General features: G+C 38.0%; 1 protein-coding gene across 1 annotated transcript in view; it reads right to left on the bottom strand.

Moving 5' to 3' along the window:
* The window catches only part of CEP295 (centrosomal protein 295), a 57,161-nt gene extending 34,710 nt beyond the window's left edge, over positions 1 to 22,451 (bottom strand). The window contains exons 1-10 of the mRNA XM_080816684.1: positions 22,296 to 22,451; positions 18,428 to 18,555; positions 17,197 to 17,397; positions 11,628 to 11,752; positions 10,817 to 10,910; positions 8,686 to 8,781; positions 6,373 to 6,513; positions 3,934 to 4,117; positions 3,306 to 3,470; positions 830 to 1,051 (exon numbers count right to left, since the gene is read on the bottom strand). Of these exons, the coding sequence (XP_080672810.1) occupies positions 830 to 1,051; positions 3,306 to 3,470; positions 3,934 to 4,117; positions 6,373 to 6,513; positions 8,686 to 8,781; positions 10,817 to 10,910; positions 11,628 to 11,752; positions 17,197 to 17,397; positions 18,428 to 18,555; positions 22,296 to 22,431 (1,492 nt within the window). The 5' untranslated portion in view covers positions 22,432 to 22,451. The remainder of the gene's footprint in view (positions 1 to 829; positions 1,052 to 3,305; positions 3,471 to 3,933; positions 4,118 to 6,372; positions 6,514 to 8,685; positions 8,782 to 10,816; positions 10,911 to 11,627; positions 11,753 to 17,196; positions 17,398 to 18,427; positions 18,556 to 22,295) is intronic.
* Positions 22,452 to 24,266: the final 1,815 nt, after the last annotated feature.

The following is a 24,266-nucleotide window of genomic DNA, read 5'->3' as shown; positions in this document are numbered from 1 at the left end:
AAATAAACCTTTAAGAGTGACATAGAAACCCAATTTCTGGTGGCAAAGTGAAATAAACACACAATACACTATATTCAAAAGCTGTTAACATGTTCAAGAATTTCTTGATTCAGGAATTCTTTTAAGAGTCGTTCCTAAGGAAATAAAGATATAGGCAGACTGCTAAAGGGATGTTCACTATAGCACAAAACATAACAAGTAAAATTAGAAACTGGCTAAATGTTTTAACAAAAACAAATTCATTAATTCTGGTTCATCAGTTATACTGGACTATTATTAATATATAGTGTTACTTGAACAATGCCAGAGTTAGAAGCCAAAACTCCCACTTCAAATTTTGACTCTCCAAAAACTTTACGAACAGCTTATGGTTGGCTGGGAGCCCTACCAATGACACAGTCTGTTGATTAACACATATTTGTATCTTATGTGTATCACATGCTATATTCTTAAAATACCTAACTTTTTAATTTTTTCTATGATTTTTGGCTATACAGGTTCTCTGTGAGTTTTTTCAAACTGTCACAACCTCTAAAAATCTTCTACTATGTTTATGCAAAAAAACCCTGCACATAATTGGACCCGTGAGTTCAAACCCATCTTCTTCAAGGGTCAACCATGTATAAATACTACAACTACATTAAAGTATGCCTGGAAGAAGGTTTATGAAGGTTTTTTAACATTTACTGCCTTGAAGTAGCAGTACTATGGGCTTTAAGCATTTTCCTCCTTTAGACCACTATTCTTTGATGTTTCAGGAATGAGCAACTTTTCAAACAACTGAGAAAGGGTTTACGCGCTACAAAATGAGACACTTGGAGAGTAGCACCTTGTTCCTGCCCAGAGGATGACGTCCTCTCCTCGCCAACAGTTCTTCCTGATTCGACTGTTGGTGCTTTACTCTCAGTTTCACTAAGAGCTGTAATCACTTCACTTTCATCCTCAGACATGGATTTAATTGTCCAGAGAGATTTTTGGCTTCGGATCTTATTTAATAATTTTTTAAAAAGAATTTTTGAAGGGACCTGGTGGGTCTTTATTGCCAAGGGAACTAAAAGAAAAGAAAAAAAAAAAAAAACTTATTCAGGATCTATTATATACCAAGCAAATTATTCTATTATACTTAGCAACCGCCACAACACTAGTTAAGATAAAAGCACAACTTTGTATTTCTTTATATTTTTCATTTATAATTTAACAACATATACAATTATATTTGACCCCAATGGCAATTTTATAACCAGGAATAAATTCAATTTATATTTAAATAAAGGCATCAAAATTCAACCATCTTCCAACAATATGCATGCAACACTGATTTCAAGCTTAAAAATTTATCACAGAGAGGTTTATTCTGCTTGCTAAATGATGACAGAATGCTTATCACCTAATTAACTTGTGTGAGATTAGCATTCAAAATATATTCTGTAAGGTTTTATACTCTATCCTAGAGAAGGGTCCCAAATATGGTTCTGTACTTCTTAGTAAGCTACAGAGGAAAACATTACTAGTTATAACCTTAAAAGCCACCAGGTGCTCCCAAATTATTCCTGGTACTATCCAAGAACTTTTTTCCCACCTATCTTCATAAAGAAAACCCTTTTAGTTAAAAACAAAATTCTTCAGTTATTTCCCCAAACATCTTTCCCTGTGGGTTGATGGTATAATACCAAAACTCAGCATAGTACAAACAGCTCTCTAAAGGGACAAAACTGTGTTGCAAATATATACTTCTTTGGCTTAATCAAGGAATATAATCTAAGAAGTCCCCTAAAGTTGAAAACTGGCAAACTATAGTTTGGTCTGACACACTTTTTAAAAAAACACTTAATTTTAACTTACAAACAATAAAGTACACAAAATCTAAGAGTACAGCTTGAGAAATTTTCCACATACCTATGTGACACCATCCAGATCATTATGTAGAACACTGCCAGCACCTAGAAGGCTCCCTCATGCCCCTTCCTACTCAGTACACCCCTAAAGATAACCACTGTTCTAATCTCAAGAACAGATTAGTTTTGTCTGTTTACTTTTTTAAAAACTTCATAAAATATGGTATTATACTCAGGTATTCTTTTTTGCCTGGCTTCTTTCAATCATCATTAGTCTATGACTCACTCATACTTAAGAAATTAAATTTGTTACCTATATTTAAAAATAAGGATCTTTTAAATCAATGGGATTCCTAGATTCTTCTGAAAAGTCAAGAGAGCTGACAACATCGAATGAACAATTCCAAATGGGATCAGCAGGAACTGAAAAGTAACTGTCCCTCTGGATAAGGCAAGAATTGCAATTCTGACAAACTAGAGATCTGAGTATGAGTCCCAACTTAAAAACTGAAAAAAGCTGGATGAAATAGTAAAAGTATCTTCCTTAAAGGCACTGCTGATCTGGTGAGGAAATCAATTCTTCAGAGGCCAGAAAGAAAGTGTAACTGGGAATTCTGGAGGATATGAACCCTGAACCCATTTTCTGATGTTTCTGACAAACCACAGTAACCTTACACTTTTTAGACAGCAGTCTAGACATAGGAGACAGGGATAGAACCTACAGTCTACTAGGAGTCTCACCTGAGGAGTCGAACAGGAGACCCACATAAAGCTGGAACCTCCAAGGGCTACCTATCCACAGTGTTGGATTAAGATTTATTAAGAAAGCTTGAATGGTTTTGAACAAAGGCAGTGTTTGTAGGTATGGGGGGAGAAAAGAGATCAAAATAAAGAGAACTTGGTCTCTAAAGAGAGGTGAAGTAAATGGGGGAGTTGTTATAGGTAATGTTCACTGGTCTGACTTAGATATTATCATTCACTAACATGAGGAAGACAAGATTTCAGTAAGCAAGAGAGGTTTAAATGTATCATCAGACAGGAGTTTTAAGTAGCTATTGGACAGCCAAGTGAGAGAGTTAAGAATGGTGGGACAGAGGTGAAGTTTAGAAGATAGACTGAAGTTTGTGCTACTCATCATTGTACATGAAGTACTTAGCACTAATTAATACAATAGGATCTTTGGTGATTTGATCAAAGTCTAAAGACAATGCTGAGCCTTCAAAGGAATTCAGAATTGGGCATCTAACTTAACCTAAAAATCTTTAGGCTATATGTATACGTGAACAAAATGACTTTCCTCCTATGTATACAGAAAGGATCTGTAATGAAGGAACATGGCTTCCTTCTTCCATCACCCCCATTAGTATTAGTCATTTGTTTGCACTAAAATTAGACCAGATTTTCCTGTTGGCAAATTACTAGCATTTTTTTCCTAGGAAATATGGTAATGTTCAGCTCAGAAGTTTTTACCGTCTGCTTCACTGGAACTTATTATTTCGGCTTCTGTAACTGGACTATGTTCAGTTTCTCCCACACTTTCTTGTTCCATTGAAAGGTCCAGTTCTTCATCTTGGATCTGATCAGTCACAGTGGGCAAAGGTTCCGGTTCAAGGTGCAAAATCAGGTTTCCTTTCACTTCTCAGTAAAAAAAAAAAGAGAGAGAGAGGTTTCCATTCTGAAATGACTAAAAAGAACTTGAGCATAAAATTTTAAAGGCCATTTCTTTTTTTTTTTTTTAAATATTTTATTCATTTATTTGGAGGGGGGCGGAGAGAGAGGGAGAGAGACAGCGAGTACAAGCAGGGAGATGGCAGGCAGAGGGAGAAGCAGGCTCCCTGCTGATCAGGGAGCCCAACGTGGGAACTCGATCCCAGGACCCTGGGATTAGGACCTGAGCCAAAGGCAGATGCTTAACCAACTGAGCCACCCAGGTGTCCCATTAAAGGCCATTATCATTCTAAGTCTAAAATATGAGGCCGTCTTTCAAACTGAGAACTTATCCCAACATAAAAACTGCTTTGTTCAAATACAAATGTATTTCCCCACCAAAACACTTAGAAGCACTGCTGAAACCGTATGGAATGTGGAAGAGTCTTACTCCTGTCTGCATTGTACATGTCTTCAAAGGCAAATTCCAGCTCTCTCTGCCAGTCTTCTTTCATTTCACTGCGTTTGTATGGAAGCTCAACGAGTTGCGGTGGCATCTGTGCCACAGTCTGTCTCCTACGTGCCAGGTCCTCTTGTTGGAGTTGTTTGAGTTCTTTCATTAGTTTCTCTTGAGTCTTCGAGAACAGAGGGACTTAATCAACAACAGTTCGGTCACAGACTTTAGACAATAACATTAACAGGAAGGGAAAAGTGGAGAAATCACGACTAACAGGGACTGGACTTCTCTCCCTGTCCCTCCCATGTTCTGCCACAAAAAGAGATTAACTATTCATCCTGAATAGTTAATGTCTGAATGTTTCATACTGAAACCCACGTGAGATGCTAGGAACACAATCGTACTCTCAGCCTAGAGATCAAGACACAGGTAATTAGTACTATGTTAGTATTATGGAAGGATAGTATCAGTTAGGCCACAAATATTCCAAATTGTCTGCTGCGTACAGGTCTCCTTTCTCAGGATGGCTGGGAAGGGACAGTCTCTATGAGCTGCCGTGGCTCCTGCAATGCACTTTGTTCCAGTTCTCCCTGTAGCCAGCAGCATGTATGTAACAGGCCCAGGCAAGCACCAAGATCCACAGCGGCTGGCCTACCAAGTATTTCTTGTCACTTCACACTTTTTCAAATCCCCATGATGAAAGGGGGGATGTATGTATTTCTTTAACTTCAAAAGAGCTGGCTAATATGAAAGTTTAAGTACAGTGTTTTAGTGAGGTTATCGAACTATATTTTGGTGGTGAAGGACAAGTGAGGGAGGATAAGGGAAGACCTCTCACCCCTGATTTGAGGATTTAGCCAGAGAGAAGTGGGTGAAGGAGGAGTACAAATAAGAAATAATTACTGGAGCACAAAGGTATGGAGACGAAGGCATGGGGCATTCAGGGAGAATCCAGGGCGTGGGTAGGAAGTGTATGGTCAAGGGGAAAAGACAGTACTGGAGAAGCAGGCAGAGGCCAAATACTAGTTACAACAGACACTAGCGGGAAACAAGATCTCATCGCACAATGGGGTCTACAGCAAAAAGGCTCAAAAAGGCTCCCACAGGGAAAAGGAAATCCTCTACCAGTGGTGAGATTGCAGGTTTTGATGACCATTCTCATGTAAGAGACAGAAAGTCAAAAGGCAGAGAGCCTATGTAATAGTGTTTGCCAAGGGATAAATAAACACTACTTATTCTTACATAAAGTTTTACAAATTCATTTCTTTTATACTGAGATTCAAATGATTTCAGTAAATTAACTTCTAAGTTATTTGAAGAAATACACTACTTCTGGGTCATTGAAAGTATGGCATATTATTCTATTTGAATTATTTTGTAACAACTACCACCATTACCACTGACATTTGCTGTGAGCCTATGAAATTCCAGGCACAATTCGAAGGGCTTTACTAAACTCATTTAATCCTCACAAAACAGACAAAAAAACAGAATTCAGAGATGTTAGGTAACTTGCCTGAGGTCAATCGGCTACCAGCTAAGCAGTGAAGAAGGGAGAAAATTCCAGGCAGACTGTGGAGGCTACCTTCTTAACCACTGAACAGTCTGACTTATGGAAGAAGGCGTTCAGTTTATGATTGCTTTTCACATTTTTTTCTATCGGTTTAAATCTTAGATGAGAATTAATGGTAATAATTCAGACAATCAGTTATTTTAGTCATAATTTACTCCCAGTTTATAAAATCTAAAATATTTAAGGGAGGTCATGTATAAATCAGTTAAAATTACACCAATGAACTTTAAGGCCTGTAATTCCCACAGAAATACTTAAAAACACTTTCTACAAGTGTTTGAAACATCCAAATGCATTAATTAAATACAGAAGAAATGGTCTAACTTTGAAAATGAATCATTTTTATGCTTTGTTTCAGGATACACACTCACTGAATAAGCAGGACAGAAGTGAAGCTAAAATTATAAAGCCAGTCTTTATTATACATATTGTATGGCTCTATGACACTTTCTCAAGGCTCCTGGAAAGCCAGGATCATGACTCTACCTTTGACTCAATACTCTGCAAAGCCAACAAGTGCTTTGCGCAGTAAAGACTTAACAGAATCCTAAAATTTGCAGAGCACAAATGCAACTCATTAAATGGGAAAAGCGATTAATTTCTTTTCAGGCCATTTCTGTCTGATGAAAATATTAAACTTTTAATAAATTCATCATGACAAAAACTTTTAGAACAGCAATATACTATGACAATTGCTTCACCCAACCTGAATTTGAAACAGGAGGTAAAAGTTGGGAGTCAAAGACTTACTTTCACATTCTTCATACCTCTGTACTTTGAAACCATTTACACTAATCAGTTAGTGCTATAGTCTATCAGGCCGTCTGTCTACCAGCAGTGGTCCCAGCCAGAATTCTTACTTGAGCCAAATGGATCTTTTTCATTGCTTGGAATCCCCGTGCATGAGCCTTTTGATACTGTTCCATTCTCTCCTGTGCTGCCTGTTTTTGTCGTTCTTCCAATCTTTTAGCTTCTTCTTCAGCAGCCAAATGAGGATCTGGCTAGCAGTCAATTAATAACATTTTAGACAATTTTAAGAATTGTGAAATAAGGTGATAACTAAAAAACGACTTTAAAGTCATGCTTTCCTACTTATTGTATTTTTAAAGGCCCACAATTACCAAGCACATGTATATATGAAAAATATCAAATTGTTAGTGAAAGTTTGGGAAGTTGGTTCATTTTAAACCAGATCACACTATTCTCACCCACACATTTCTCCATCGCTGTTTTGTTAAGAAATTCCAGTAAAACAACAGTGCTGTAAGCACTCACAAAGCCAGCAGTTAAGAAGCCATAGACAGCAAAGGTCATTGAGGGAAGCACTGGGATTGGTCTTTGCATTCCAGTCAATATCTGCTGCTTGACTTCAATCTCAGGAAGGCCAAATCACCAACTACTTGAATATAATTTCTAACCTCCCAAAACTTGTGCATCATCAACGATTACATGATTGTACAGTCAGCTATCATCTCACCAAGCTAACAAGAGCAAGTCAGCGGGGCAAGGGCACATAACCTGGATTAACTATTATTCCATGAATGTTCACTTTCAAACACAGGTAAGCATTCCAAATGTAACTTAAGTAAACATCTTCTTATGTTATTTTACATGTCAAAATTCTTAGGTGAAATGATGATGATTATGAAGGCTATCATAGTTGACCCTTAACATGGGTTTAAACTGTGCAAGTCCACTTATACAAGGTTTTTTTTTCCAATAAACATATGGGAAAATATTTTGGAGATTTGCAAGAATCTGAAAAAACTTGCAGATGAATCATGGAGCCTAGAAATACTGAAAAATTAAGAAAAGTTAGGTATGTAATGAATGTATAAAATATAGGTAAGGTACTAGTCTAGTTTATCATTTACTGCCAAAAATACATAAAAATCTCTTATAAAAAGATAAAATTTATCAAAACTTACACACACAAGCACTTAAAGACCAAACGTGGAAAGCATTCACAGTCGAGAGAAATGTAAACAAACATAATGATTCAGTATTTAAGTCCTAACAGGATGGATTACAGTTAATTTTAGGCCACATCCTGTTGCTATCGCAGTGAGCACATTAGTGTCACTAATCATTTCTGCATGAGCAATTCACCTTTCCAGTAAACTGCATATGGTGGTAAAAAGTGATGTCTCGTGGTTCCTGTGTACTTTCCATGGTGTTTATATGAGTGCAATATCATCAACTACAAATAACATCGTGGACCCCTACAAACTACCACTAGTGACCCCGGAAGTGCTCCCAAGAAGCATTACTTGAGAGAGAACTGCAAAATGTAGGGTAGTAACCACAAAAGCAAGTTACCCACAGACTGAAGTTACTATTTCTATGTGATAGTAAGACTGAGGTTGTAATAATAATTTATGATTTTAAACAAATCAAGATTTATTCTTATTTCTTAGACATTAATTCTACAATGAGAATACTCATCTTAGATCTTGATAAATAGTGATTTTAACAACTGCCATTAAGCAGTTAACCAAAATGTGCATTTGCTGCAATCTAAACTCCACAGGACAGCTCTACTGAAAAAGTCTGTTTTCCCAGGAGCCAAATATATCCAACATGAAAAGAAATTAAAATCCAGTTACAAAGAAAAAGCAATTTCAGTAACAAGGATTATCATTTCTCACTCGTGAGACTGGCAACACTTTCTGAACCATAATCATCCATACAAGGGAATGGAGAAGGGTATGATGACTAGTCCCCTAAGTTGCCAATACTTTTTACAAGGCAATTTAATGATCCATATCAAGTACCTGTATCAAACGTTATATAGTTTAAAACCAGTAATTTCTCTTCTAGGAGTCTACTCTAAACATACCTCAGAGCTGTAGACAAAAATGTACAAGATTATGTTTGCAATATTTACAGAAACAAAAAGAAATGAACAAAAGAACAATGGTTAAATCTATGATGAGATATTAAATGCCTATAAAAATTATGTTTTGAAAAGTATGTTTATACATAAAGGCCATAATGAATTCATTAATGTATTATTCACATTACTTTCAGGTGATGGAACTGTAGTCGTTTTTCCTATGGCTTATGCTTATATGTATAGTTCCAAATTTTTCACAGAGAACATGTATAGATATAACTCACTTCAATGAACAGAGAAACAAAGTGAGGACTGTAAACAACTATAAGTCAATCACCTGCTCTGTGTCCGTCTCTCTGCTCACAAAAGTGCAAAGATGATGATAGGTGGATCTACCAGTTTTCACATTAGAAGTTCTCTTTAGTTCAATGTTCTGAAAAAGGACCATAGACAATGGATTATTAGGTTAACAGTATTTTCAATTAAAGCCGGACCCAATAAAAATAATTTTGTACTTAATCAGTTATCCTTATTCATTTTTCTCTACATGGGCTCTATTTTCATTACCTGGAATCTAGGTTTAAAAGCTAGATCATATTAAGGCAAGACCAGGAACTCAGGGATGCTGTACACCGCACCACAGAAGGAGGCACGGTGGCGAATTGCTCCCCTATTACGGATTCTAAGTTTGATCGCTTGGTTATGGTGCTGCATGCCCAGTGATGAGAAAGTTGTCTTTTCTTTTTCCAAACAGAAGTAGGACAATGGATAAATGTAGAAGGATGGTAGATACCTGCCTGGTGCCAAAGCATGACCTCCCAGATTAATCGGTCATTGAAAAGAGAAAAATATACCTTTATGATAGAGATGTCTTGTAGTCACCACCATAGCCAAATGAGACAAATACAGAATATGAGAGACTAGTCTCTTCAAAGAGTCTGAAATTAAAAAAGCTGACTATGGTTGCGTGAGATAATGTTCTATACTGAGAGAGAGTAAGACAAGACAAGCAGAAGCAATGGGTGAAGCCCAGCTGGATTCTGGTTTAAAAAGGAAAGAAGTTGTAAAATAAAACAACTTAGGGACAACTGGAGATCTTGATTATGGACTGCATATTAAGTGGTATTAAGAAATCAATGTTAATTTCCTTAGCTTAATACTGTGGTTGCATAAGAGAATGTCCTTATTCTTATAATAAGGAGTATAATGAAGTATTCAGGGTGAAATGTCATCTCCACAATTTACATTCAAATGTATACGTTTATACTATTTGAAATCTATACATATATTTATACTATTTGAAATCTATACACATGTATAGATGTAAACAACTATTCACTGTGTTTTCCTTTTAATTTCTCTGTATATTGAAAATTTTCATAATAAAAAGTTGGGGAAAAAAAGTACAACTAAACATTTGCACATAATTCATACTTGCACTTATGCAGATTTCTTATTTGCTTTATGTAAATATGTGACCCTGGCTTGATAGGCACATTAGGAATTACAGCAAAGGAAATCAAAAGGCATCATGGATAAAGTACTGCTTGCCTTTTAACACCATACCGAGGGAGTGACTGAAAGCTGACTCTCCCATTTGAATCTTGCATCAAATGTCGGCATGGCAGATGGCTCCACATAAAAATGGGAAGGCTGACAAAATGAAAGGCTTAAGGCAATATCTGGTACTTATGCTGATCTTACCTACAGAAAATATACTTGTATATACAGTGAAATCAGATATCCCTATATTTATGGGGTTTTTTTACTTCCATTTTTTAGATAAAAATAACTATGTAACTGTGAGACTCATCCAGATAGCCATTTCAATAACTACAACAAGCTATTATGAAACAAAAGAAGCAATACCTTTTAAAATTAATTTCCACTTTACTCAATAAATGTCTTTTTAAAAATAAGTTCCAAATCACAAAAGCACACATATTACTCCCACAGAGAAACAGACTTCTCCCATCCACTTTATAATTAATCTTGTGTAAATTTATCTGACCCTAATTTCTTTACCTGTGAAGTAATGACTATTTACAAAACCCAAGTCTTGAATGTGAAAAAGTCGATAGTGCAAATAATCTAGTTTTTTCCTCTGTAAATAAAGGGCATTAAAAAAAAAGACCAAGCCAGTTATAGTTTTTAAAAAGTCAAACATGGTTTTTGAAACAACTAAAATAAATTAAGACAATTGGTGAAAACTAAATAAAGACTGAATATTAGGTATCAGGAATATTAGTACTGTGCTTTTATAAAAAGTACTTACACATCAGAGATATACACTAAAGAGAGGGCAAAATGATATCTAGGATTATTTTTAAATACTCCAGACATATTCATGTGTTACCTGTAAGCTTAAAAATTAAGTTTAAACAAATGAAATTTTGAGCTGCACTGAATTCTAATAGTAAAGAAGAAGTATTATAACCTAGTTCTTCTCAACACTCAAAGTAATTCACCTCAAAAAGAGCTGGAGGTGGCGGTGGCAGACTTGTAATTTTGGCCGATCTCTCCTTTTCCACAAGCAGTGCTTCCTTTCGAGCTGTTATATGCCTTGAAAGACAAGAGATACCCTAAATTAATGTCTCAGGTAATATTAGATCACAACTATCAGGGCTAAAATATAAAAGCCACAGGATATCAAGAAATCCTCCAGCCTGATCCCACAGGCTCAATATGCTCTTTAAAAAACAATCTATACACACTGGACATGTAAGAAAATGTGTACCAAGTAAAAGAAGTGTATCTTTAAAGACATAAGGACCTACGGTGAAACTGACCCAATAAATATCTAATGTTTCTTCATTTAGAATAGTGCAGTGTAAAAACGAGAAATGTTGATAAAGATGGGTCACCGTATAAAATGACCATTGTGGACTGGTAATAGGCTCCACCAACTTTACAACATGCAAAAATGATTTGCCAAGAGTCTAAACCTCTTTTCATGTTCTTAATTGCACTGATCTATCTTTCTTTCTTTCTTTCTTTTACATCAGAGGCAGACAGCTGGGGAACATGTATTTTGAGCTAGCCATACATTTCTCCAGAAACTAAGTAATTGCTAAAGTCATTGGAGAAGAGAAAGCTCACCTGTTACTTTGTGCACCGCAGTAAACCACACCTCCACTATTATTTTTCAAACCAAGTTTAACAAACCAATGGATATACCATAATGACTTGTATTTAATAATCATGTTTAACAGTACCCAGTATGCTCTCTACTTCTAGCCATATCATGTTTCAGTGGGCTAAATTTCATTATTACTTTACCAGGTTTTTTGTTTTGCTAGTTCTTCTTTTTTATTCTTTTGTAATTTCAGAGCTTCTTTATGCCTCATTTCTGCTTTCCTTCTTCTTTCTGCTGCCCGCCATGCCAGAGCATTCAAATCAGGTTCCTAAAAATATATATTACTTAAAATGTCATGTTAAACAAGATTAAAATGCCAAACATGTAAGTAATATCGGTGCTTCTCTAGTCAAGGCAAAATCACAAAGGTATTCAAATAACTGAAGTTTGAGAAACTGCACTGAAGCAGTTTCTTCATTGAAACTGTATAGATGGGTCATAGTTTCTATCCATTTTCTCACCCTGTCTTTTTGATTGAAACATTGTTTACTTACATTTAAAGAAATTATATTGATAGGTACTCAATACTCCCTCCACTCACTGAAGCACAAACTTAATGGTGGCATAAGTAACACTATAAAAACCAGATGCCACAACCTAAGGCTATTACTAAAAACAGAGTAAACCCAAGGAGCAAGAACAGGTTTCTTAAAGATACTTATTTTCCTCACTAATTGTTTGATATCAAAGACCTGCCTTCTTTGGAACTAGGCTGCTTATTTTGTGCAACTATCTCTAGGAACACAATCTAGTCTTTTCCAACCATGACTCACAATAAACAAAACATGGTCAGGGAACAGTGTTAAAGTTCTACTTTGTCTTTCTGAAAGTCATTAAAGAATTTTTACTATTTGTGCATGAAATACAAGTGAATACATAACATTCAACTACACACGTCTTAGAGGTATGAAGAATCATAATAAAATGGGAAATCTGAATTCACCCCAATGAATCTGTCCAAAATGCTTAAAACAATCAATTTTTGGTTCAGAAAGTTGTTTTATTTACCCAGATAGTTAAGGACTAGAGAAAATAGTTCCACTTTAAACACCACATGAAGACAGTGACTCTTACTCGGAAATGCATCCAGCAGTATTACCGTAATACATGAATACACCAAAAAGTTGAGGCATGTCTGCCAGGGCAGCGCCAACACGGAGCACCCCAGGAACCCCAGCCTGCTCCAGTTTAGTCATCTTGCTAGTATGGCCCCAGCTGAGAGCACATGAGATCCCTGGTCCATGCCCAAGCCCACTCTAGTTGTCCCATCAGGGTGGTCCCACAGCGCAGCACACCTGGCCCTGTCCCATGACTGTAGGAGTTCCACTCGCTAGCCAAAGCTACCAGCCACACTCAGTCTACACTGGGGACATTCCTACCTAAGACCACTCCCTCAAGACCAGGAGAGGGAGCTGTTCCACCTAATTCCCAGAAACAAACACAGAAAGTCAGACAAAATGAGGAGACAGAGGAATATGTTCCAAATCAAAGAACAAAGCAAAACCGCAGAAAAAGAACTAAACAAAATGGAGATAGGCAATATACCTGGTAATGAGTTAAAAGTAATGGTGAGAAAGATGCTCCCCAGATTTAAGAGTGGATGAATTCAGTGAGAACTTAAACAAAGAGAGGAAAAAAACAACCAAAACAACAACAACAACAACAAAAACCAGAGCTGGAGAATACAGTAACTGAAATGAAAAATACACTAGAGGGAATCAACAGTAAGTTAAAGGATGCGGAAGAATCAATCAGTAAGCTGCAAAACAGGGTAATGGGAAGCACCCAAGCTAAACAGCAAAAATTAAAAAAAAATAAATAAATTAGAAAATGAGAGTAAGTTAAGGGACCTGAGACACCAGCAAGTGTAATAGCATTCACATTATAGGGATCCCAGAGGCGAATAAAGGGGCAGAAAACGTATCTGAACAAACAGTGGCTGAAAACTTTCCTAACCTGGGGAAGTAAATAGACTTCCAGGTCCAGGAAGCACAAGAGAGCAACTGATAACATTAAACCAAGGAGTCACACACCAAGACACATAATTAAAATGTCAACAATTAAATCATCATCATGAAACCAGCCTTGCAAGTAATGTTAAAAGGACTTAAGTGAAAAAGAAGGCCATAACTAGAAGTGAGAAAACTATAAAAGGAAAAAATTCCAATGTAAAAGCAAATATATTGTAAAGGTAGTAGAACAATCATTTATAAAGCTAGTATAAAGATTAAAGGATAAAAGTAGAAGCATCAGTTGTATCTACAATACTTAGGGGACACACAAAATAAAAAGATGTAAAATACTACCTCACATACAGAAAATATGAAATGGGCAGTAAAAATGTAGTGCTTTTACAACGAAACTTAAGCAACCATCAACTTAATATAGACTGTTATATACATAGGACACTATGTATGAACCTGATAACCACAAACGAAAAACCTACAATAGACACACAGAGAAAGAAATCCAAGCATTAACACTAAAGAAAGTCATCAAAACACAAAGGAAGAGAGCAAGAGAAAAGGAAAGGAACACAGAACTACAAAAACAATCAGAAAACAACAATATGGCAATAAGTATGTACCTATCAATATAATTTCTTTAAATGTAAATGAAGAAAATGTTCTAATCAAAAAGAGGGTGAAAAAATGGATAGAAACTATGACCCATCTACATGCTGCCTATAAGAGACCAACTTTGGACCTAAAGACATACAGACTAAAAGTCAAGGGCTGGACAAAGATACTCTATACAAATGGAAATTAAAATAAATAAATAAATAAAGCCAGGGCAACAATACCTATATCAGACCAAAACAGACTTTAAAACAGACTATACCAAGAGACAAAGAAAGATACTACATAGTAAAAAGTGATTAACCCAACAAGAGGCTGTAACAACTGTAAATATCTAGGCACTTAACATAGGAACACTTAAATACATAAAGCAAATATTAACAGACATAAAAGGGAAAAAGTGACAGTAATACAATAGTAGGAGACTTAAACAGCCACTTACATTCACAGATCATCCAGATAGATGGACTTAAAATATACAGAGATTACATTCCATCCCACCCCCACCCTCCCCAAGAAAAACTGTAGAATACACATTCTTTTTGAGTGCACATGGAACATCCCCCAGGATAGAACACACGTTGGGGCACAAAACAGTCTCAATAAATTTAAGAAGTTAAATCATAATAGGAGCTTTTCCAACCACAACAGTATGGAACTAGGAATCAATTACAAGAAAAATACTGAGGGGCACCCGGGTGTCTCAGCCAGCCTTTGGCTCAGGTCATGATCCCAAGGTCCTGGGATCCAGCCCCACATCGGGCTCCCTGCTCAGCAGGAAGCCTGCTTCTCCCTCTCCTACTCCCTCTGCTTGTGTTCCCTCTCTCTCTGTCAAATTAAATAAATAAATAAATAATAAAATCTTTAAGAAATAAACTGAAGGAAAAAAAACCCCACCAAACAAATGGAAAATAACATGCTATTAAACAACAAAGGGTAACAAAGAAATCAAAGAAATTAAAAAAAAAACATAGAAACAAACAAATGAAAATGGAAACACAATGGTCCAAATTCTTTGGGATATGGAAAAACCAGTTCTAAGAGGGAAGTTTATAGCAATATGGGCCTCTCTCAAGAAATAAGAAAAAAATCTCAAATAAGTAACCAAACTTATATCTAAAGGAACTAAAAACAAGCAGCAAAGCCCAAAGTTAGTAAAGGGAAGGAAATCAAGATAAGGATGGAAACAAATCAAACAGAGATTAAAGAAAAAAAAAATAAACAAGATCAATGAAACTAAGCTTGTTTTTTTGAAAAGAGAGACATAATTGAGAAACATTTTGTCAGACTCATCAAGAAAAAAGTTCATTCAAATAAAATTTGATAGGCTGGTGGCTCAGTCGATAAATGCCTATGGCTCAGGTCATGATTCTAGGGTCCTGGGATCAATCTGCATCAGGCTCCCTGCTCAGCAGGAAGCCTGGTCTCCCTCTCCCACTTCCCCTGCTTGTGTTCCCTCTCTCGCAGTGTCTCTCTCTGTCAAATAAATAAATATTTAAAAAGTAACATAAAATAAAATGAAAAAATAAAAATAAAATTTGAAAGAGAAGTTATGCCACAGAAAAACAAAGGATTAGAAAAGACTGCTATGAAAAGTAATACACCAACAAATTGGACAACCTAGAAAAAAATGGATAAATTCCCAGAAACGATCTTCCAAGATTGAATCAAGAAGAAATTGAAAATATGAACAGACTGATGACAAGCAATAAAACTGACTCAATAATAAAAAAAACTCCCAATAAATAAAGATCAAGGATGAGATGACTTCCAGTGAATTCTATCGAACATTTTAAAAAGTTAATACTGACCCCTTCTCAAACTATTCCATTAAAAAGAAGAGAGAAGAGGGCACCTGGGTGGCTCAGTGGGTTAAGCCTCTGCCTTCGGCTCAGGTCATGATCTCAGGGTCCTGGGATCAAGCCCCGAATGGGCTCTCTGCTCAGCAGGGAGCCTGCTCCCACCTCTCTCCCTGCCTGCCTCTCTGTCTACTTGTGATCTCTCTCTCTCTCTCTCTCTCTCTCTGTCAAAAAAAAAAAAGAAAAAGTAGTAACAAGTGCTGGTGAGGACATAGAGAAAAGGGAATCCTCTGCACTGTTGGTGGAAATGTAAATTGGTGCAGCCACTGTGGAAAACAGTACAGAGGTTCTTCAAAAAATTAAAAATAAAAATACCAAACGACCTAGTAATTTTACTGCTGGGTATTCACCCCCCAAAAATGAAAACACTAATTTGAAAAGATATATGCACCTCCATATTTTTTTTTTAAAGATTTTATTTATTTATTTGAGGGGCAAGGGCAGAGGCAGAGGAAGAAACACACTCCTCACTAAGCAGAAAGCCCGAAGAAGCCGAAGTGGGAAGCCGGGCTTGATCCCAGTATCCTGGGATCATAACCTGAGCCAAACGCAGACACTTAACCAACTGAGCCACACAGGTGACCCTGCACCCCCATGTTTGTTGCAGCATTATTTATAATAGCCAAATTATGGAAGCAGCCCAAGTGTCCATCGACAGATATACAGATAAAGAAGATAAGGTGTGTATATATACAATGGAGTATCACTCAGTCATAAAAAAAAAAATAAGATCTTGCCATCTGCAACAGTATGGATGGAGTTTATAGGTAATGTGCTCAGTAAAATAATTCAGAGAAAGACAAATACCTTATGACTTCACTTGTGAAAAACAAAATTAACGAACAAACAAAAAAACAGAAACCAACTAACAGAGAATGACTGGTGGTTGTCAAAGGTGAGCAGACAGAGGATGGGTGAAATAGGTGAAGGGGATTAAGAGGTACAAACTTCTCGCTTTGAAATAAGTCACAGGAATGGAAAGCACAGCATAGGGAATATAGTCAACAGTATTGTAATAACTTTGTATGTTGACAGCTGGTAACTTCATTTATCAGGATGAGCACTGCATAATGTATATAATTGCTGAACCACTATGTTGTGCACCTGAAATTAGTATAATACTGAATGTCAACTATAATTAAAAAAAATAATCATAGAAAACATAAAGAAGTTCAGACTGGCCAAAACAAATCCATACATGCATGCATACCACAAACAACTTACTTTTTACTCATACCACTACCAGACAGGTAGTCAAATAAGCACTCACTCACATTTTCTTTGGCATGTTGGTGTCCCTCTCCCATACTTCTTAAACTTGCCAAATATAGCTTTTCCAAGTTCTTTATTTTCTGAGTTTGTGATTCTTTCCATTCTGTCCTTAGTTCCTCTGCCAAACGAGTTAATTGCTGATTTCTCCTCTGTTTTATGTCTTCTCTTATCTGTAAAGCGATACCCCTTTCTTGTTCTCGAACCTAAAGAATGCATATTTAACAGATTATATGAAAAGAGGCTTACTTCAAGTTTTTTTGGAAAGCTATTTGGAAATAGGAACTTAAATGAATTCTCCTCAGGTGTATCAATTCTCCCGAATAGTCATATTAGATAAGGCCTACGTGAAGTAGAAAATCAAGCGATGTAAAAAAGTTAAAATCTCAAGACTACTTCTAAAGTTCTCTAACTTATTAGCTATTGTCTTCTCCTCCTCAACCCAAGCACCAACAGGACTACCATTATCATTGTAATAACTGGTAAGAGCTTAAATAGGTAAGGATGTTCAATAAAATTTATAGCCTAGGGGTGCCTGGGCAGCTCAGACGGTTAAGCAGCTGCCTTTGGCTCAGGTCATGAGATCAAGCCCCGTGTCAGGCTCCCCAGCCCAGTGGGGAGTCTGTTTCCGCCCTCTCCTTCTGACCCTCCTCCCACTCGTGTTCTCTCTCCCTTGCTCACTCTCTCTCATATTAACGAAATCTTAAAAAAAATTTAAAAATAATAAACTTTATAGCCCAGGTAAGTATAGGTAGAGCCAGATGAGAAGTTCATATTTGTGGTACATCATCCCCAATTTTAGATAGAATGGCACCTAAAACATGCTTCACAAGGGCTTAACTATCTTACTCTGAAAAGACTTCTAGAAAATAATCTACAACTTCTTAATAAATGTTACAGCAACTAATAATCTTTCCAGCAAGTCTTCCTCAAAGCCATTCTTATCTTCGTACTCTAATCTTCATCAGTAACACGTAGTCTGGAAAAATGTTTAAAGAACCATTTTCCAGTAATTATCAAGTCAAATAATCCCTATCCTCAAACTCTTCTTCATCTGTTTACCATTTCAGCCCATTTTTTCAAATTTTCCTAAACTTGTTAGTACACAAAAACCAGGGCTCTTAAACAACCAGAAAAGGGTTTTAAGTGCAACGTTCAGAACTCTCTACTGTAATAAAAACACTAATAATTTGGGGAAGACGAAGAATTAGAAATCTTGTTCCAGATGAATCTTACCTGCAGCAATCTTAGCTTTCGTCGTCTTTCATAATCTTCCTTTAAAATGTAAGCTTCCTCATTAGGACTCAATCTCAGCTTGCCAGCATTCCCTACCTTTCTTTTCATTTCCAGGTACTTGAAAGTTTCTGAATTAAAAAAAAAAAAAAAAAAGTCTATTAAAACAGGGCAGCAAAGATCAGAACAATGTTTAAAATACATTTACTACTTGACATTTAAAGGACTATATATACACAAAATAATTTGGGTAAAGCAAGGCCAACTTATATTTACAAATTACAATTATTAACTTCAGCACTTAAGTCGATGATTCTCAAACTGGGAGAAGGGATTAAGTGGAGGGTGAACCAGAATTACTTGAAAAAGTTTTTGCCCCATGACAGCAGAGTGTTGTTTACCTACAGTATCTGGGACCTGACTTACTTCCCACTGGGATTTCCAGAGCTTAAGTACATTAAATGTAAAAAAGCACAAAGACTTAAAAAGAGTGTTTTAGCAAAGAATAAATGTTTTCAGCATTACAATTTTACACTTTAGAACTTTGAGAACTTGTTCACAACCAACAGGACTGCTGTAATTGCAAAGGGCTCCTAGTCCCTAGTTTCAACTCCCAGTCTATTGTTTATAACTTGATGACCACGTGTCACTGTATCATATGGAATCACATCAACCCCTCAACAATTCTTTAATAATTACAATGGTATGATTGTTTCAGATCAATGACCACTTTAAAAATTTCTGAGAATGATTGTGTTGCTCACATGAGTCAGGTGTTTAGGTCCTCAGATCTATTAATGCCACTGACATTCAGATGTTCTCACTCTCCTCTCTAGATTACAACATGGATACTTACATCTTTCTGAAGCTAGCTGAAGCTCCACTCATTCATGAAACTGTCCTCTAGTAATTTTTGCTTCATCTACCCACCATCTCATTCCTGACTTGCCCACCCAGAATGCACATTATCTTCACACTCAATTTGGGGACCAATCTAATGCTGTCTTGGTACTACTTTGCCCTAATTTTTCATCAATTACACTGTGACTTTTCTAGCTAGATTCCTAACAACTGAAGGACAGGGGTTATAGTTTTATTTTAATACTCAAGTTAATTTAACAAATAACAACTATCAGGCAGTATTTCACATACTATGGACAGATACTGTTTTGGGCTACAAGGACTTAAAGTTATCTAATAGGGACAATTGGACTCTTTTGCCCAAAAGAAATAATTGCTTGCATCTGAAAATCTTTTCCAGTAAGTAACATAGGTAAAGTGCTGGCTGTCTTGAATCAAAGGCCTCTTGTGCTAAAGGACTTGACCTAAGTGACAGGATCTAATCCCAGATCCAAAAGAAGAATCTGGTTTCCTTATTCCATATGGCTCCTAACTTTCTGATATGCTAAAACATGTGGAATGAGGAAATATTTGTTTAAACTGGTATCTTTTTCTAGTGGGGATTGATGAATAAGGAAAGACTGAACAAAGAAGAGAAAATGACCAAGATTAAATTCAGTCTTAATAATTTTTCTGAAGGTCTCTGAATTCATATTCAAACTATCGGAACTAATTCCTGCTAAATCTCATAGACAAAGTATCATGGGAAAAAAGGACAAAAAGAGAATATAATGTAAAATTCCATTTACACGAAGTACAAAAACAAGCACACAAGACTAATCCATGATGACATGGGTTAAAACAGGGGTCACCTTTCTGTAGGTTAATGACTAGAAGGGGGCACAAATGAGCCTGCAGGGATGCTAGAGATGATCTGCATTTTGATCTGTTATGATTACACAGCTGTATAAATATGTAAAAATTCCTCAAATGATACTTAAATTTGTGTTTTAAGTTTATACCTCAATAAGAAAGGGGAAAAAAACCTGTCTTTTCAGATTGTTGTGAGTATCTATCATCTCATTTGCTTGGGGATTATAAGGAAACACAGATTTGTTACTTTTACCTCCTGAGATATAATAGAATAATTTTTCTCTTGCATATAACTTCCTTAATTTTTTTAACTTATTTGGAAATAATTTCAGACTTAGAATTCCCATCTACTCTTTCCCCAGCTTCTCTAAACATCAATCACAGCACAATGATCAAAACCAAGAAACTGACACTAGCACAACACTTCTAACTAATCTACAGACTTTATTCAAATTTTGTCAAGTATGCCACTAATGTCCATTTTCTGGACCAGGACCCAATCCAAGGACAACCCATTGCTTTCGACTGTTGTGTTATTCTGGGTCCTCTAAGAAGCAGAGGACAAGACAGGATTAAACCCCCGAAGATTTTATTAGGAGAAATGCCTGTGTTAGGGAAAATGAGGGAGCTAGTAAAAAGAGGGAGCATTCAGACTTCCATGCAAATATGTCACTGAACAGAAGAAGGGAAAGTTGGGAAGATGACTACCCAGTAAGATCTTTAGTAAGACCTCCCAGAGTTAAGGGAGAGTCCCTAGTTTCTTAGGAATAGGCCTGCCTGAATGTCCATGCCATATTCATTCAGTCATTGGCCAAAAACAGCCCTTGGGAAGCATCCATGCAAACGGATTTCAGAAAATGGGAGCTGAAGGTCTGTGAATTACATTCTCACAGCTGTCGAAATTGTCACGTCTCCCTGGACTTCTTTAATCTGGGACAGTTCTTCAGTCTGTGCCTTTCTTTTCAACCTCCCGACTTTTAAAGAATACTGGCCAGTTACTTTGTAGAATGTCCCTCAATTTGGACTGCTTGATCTTTTCTTGTCCTTAGACTGAGATTACAAATTTTTAGCAAGAACACCAAAGAAGTGATGACGCACCATTTTTCAGTGCACTAAATTACGTTATGGTGTCTTAATACTACTGGTGATGTTAACGTCTTGATGCATTTACCAAAAAGCATTTTCTATTTTCACTATTCCTTCTACACTTACCAACTGGAATCCTACTGTGAGGAAGAGCTTCCCCTGCTCCCTCTCTCATTTATCAAACCATTTATTCAGATCAGTATGGATTTTTAAATTCTGTGTATTAATACTACCCAGTAACAGATGATATTAACTTACCTTTTAAGATTTTGTCCTGAGAATTAAACAGCACTTGGCATATCACAATCACAAAATACTGAATTTAGACGACCTCTGTTCAAGACTCATCACGACCATTTACAGCAGGAAAATACTGACCAAGTCATTTAAGTTACTGTAGTGTCGCTTTCTTAAACCATATAATGGGAATCACAACATCTAACCCAACAGGTTGTTCTGATGATTACGTGACTTAATATGAAACTGCCAAATACTCTTTAAGGATTAAGGACTCAAATGTTCCCCACTGTTTTAAAAGCTCAGCTTATGGCAGGACTAACTACCTGAGAAATTAAAGGCGAGAGCAAAAAAGCATGCTCGCTCTCTGCAAGAAATAATTCCCGGCAGTGCTCTTAAACGGCTCCAGGACAAGTTCGGCAGGTGGGCGGGGAGCCCTGGGGAAAGAGTGGGCTGGACGCCGCGTGAAGCGCTTGCGGGAGCAGCCCCGGAGGCCCTCCCGGCCAGCCCCGGTTAGGAAGCCCAAGGACCCCGCGCGACCCCACCTGGGGAGCGCGCGCTAGGCCACACGCGCCTAAAACCCGGGAGCAGCCTCTCCCAGCAAGCAGCCGGTCTGCGTCGGGACGCACCTCCCTTCCCCGTATTCTTTACCGCCGCCAGCCCGACCCCAGCCAGGGCCCGGGCCGCGCCGAGGCCTCAGAACCACGGGCCGTGCTGCGCTCCCGACGCCGCGCCTTCACGGCATCCCCTCCCTGGGGAGCACACCCCCCAGCTCCTGGACTTCTGGAGGTTGTGCACGCCCGGGCCACGGGAAGCCGGCTCGTCCGTCACTCACCTGAAAACCAGGGGCCCGGAATCAGGAACCGCAGCTCAGACGGAGACCTCCCAGGCGCCCGCGGCTCACCAGCTCCCCAACAGCCGTTTGTGCGCCTGCGGGGCAGCCATCGCCAAGCTCCCGTCACTTCCGTCATTCAAACCGCCCGCCAATGGCGGGGCCAAGCGGCGGGAATCGGGCTAGTCCCGCCTCCCGCGAGGGCCGCTGGGACGGCCGCGCCGGAAAAGCCCGCGCACACGCCAAGCCCTACGTAGCGGTCCATTATTTCTCACACCTGCCGAGGCTCTGGGGTTTACTGCCTCTCTCTCACTGTGCCTCCTTTACAGAGGTCCAGAAAGGGGGAAATATTTGCCCAGAGAATTGAGGGTGACTTTAGTTTTAGGCCCTATTATGAAGATGCCTTGGGATAGGTGTCCTTTTGCGCATTGACTGTAGGATTCATTTGGTTCTGTTATTCTGCAGTCAGTGTCTCATAGCGTTCGTCAAGGGGCTCCGGCTCGTACAGCAGTGAACCATATTGTGACAGTCTGTGCCTCCAGAGGTCTGATACATCTGCACCATGTCACAGTTTACTGTAAACTATAATCAGAGAGGGGATGAGAGCAGGTTCATATTGATTGAGCAACTAGTATGTGCCAAGTACAGTGTGGTAGGTTCAGGGGAGACAAGGATAAATCCATTAAGGCTCCCATCCTAGATTTTGTAGCCTGGAGGTAAAACATGGCAAGAATCTAAGAATTAGAATATGGGGGGCAGGGGGGAGTTGCTGACGTGATGAGATTTGGCATGGTGGTGGAGAAGAGGCCAGAGGTTATGAAGGCTGAAGGCAGGGAAACCAATTAGGATACGACCATAGGAAGTGAAAGATGATCGCAAACGAGGCCAAACATCAGAAATTGGCAGTTACCTGGCTATGGAAAGCAAAGGAGAGGGAGAAATCAACCATGATGCCTAAGTTCTGTATTTGGCAACTGAGTGGATGGGGATAACATCCTGCTAGAACTCAGGAATAGGAGCAGGTTTGGGGGGAGGGGGAGTAACGAGTTTAGCTTTGAATATTTTGAATATGAACTATTTATGGGCTATAGACAAAGGACGAATTGTAGAAATATTTAGGAGGTAAAACTAGTAATACTGACAAAGGATTGCATGTGAGGTTGAGGGAAAAGTTGAGAGTGAAGTTAACCTCACAGGCTACTAACAATGTTAAAGGTGGTGCTACCAACCAAGGGAGAAAGCAGAAGTGGGAGTCAGTTAAGTGGGCAAGGTGATGAGCTCAGCTCTGGACATACTGAACTTTACTTAGGTGTGGAACATTTTGTGATGTGCAGTAAGCGGATGACTACAGTGATAGCACACAGAACTGGGATGGCATTTAGACTTGGGTATCATTTCCATATGAGTGACAACCAAAGCCATCGTAGATAAGATCACTTAGTGAGGATTTGCAGAGTGAGAAGAACAATGAGCTAAGGACCAAACCCTAAGGAACATCAAAACTTAAAGGGAGTTGGAGAAAGGAACTGTCCAAGTACCTGAAGAGATAGTGTGACCCCACCTCACCTTTGCAAACTACAAAGATGAATTAAGTGGGAATTCAGTGACTTGGCCAAAAGCGCATGTAAGTGAAGGGTGGAACCAGGGCTAGAATTCCTGTCCTTATTCTAAATACTAGAATATTTCCTCCCTGTGTGCCTTCCCCATTTCCAGTTCAAATTTATCTTGATGGACAATTGTATTCATTCTAAATATAGTCTTCAACATCCTCAACATAGACTCAGAGATACCCTCTTACACCCAACAAAAGATGTGCCCATTATTTCAGGCTGTGGGCTAGGTTTAGTGTCCACCTTGTTTTTCAAAAGCACCCTGCACGTTTTCCATCATGGCACTTATCAGTTCTTATTGAAATGAGCTATTTATGGGGCTCTCCATTGATTAGACTCAGTTCCTCAAGAACCAGTAGTGCAT

Source organism: Martes martes (genome assembly GCF_963455335.1).
Source record: "Martes martes genome assembly, chromosome: 10".
Lineage (NCBI taxonomy): Eukaryota > Metazoa > Chordata > Mammalia > Carnivora > Mustelidae > Martes > Martes martes.
Note: the sequence above shows the minus strand (reverse complement) of the source record. Positions and strands in the feature narration are given on the sequence as shown.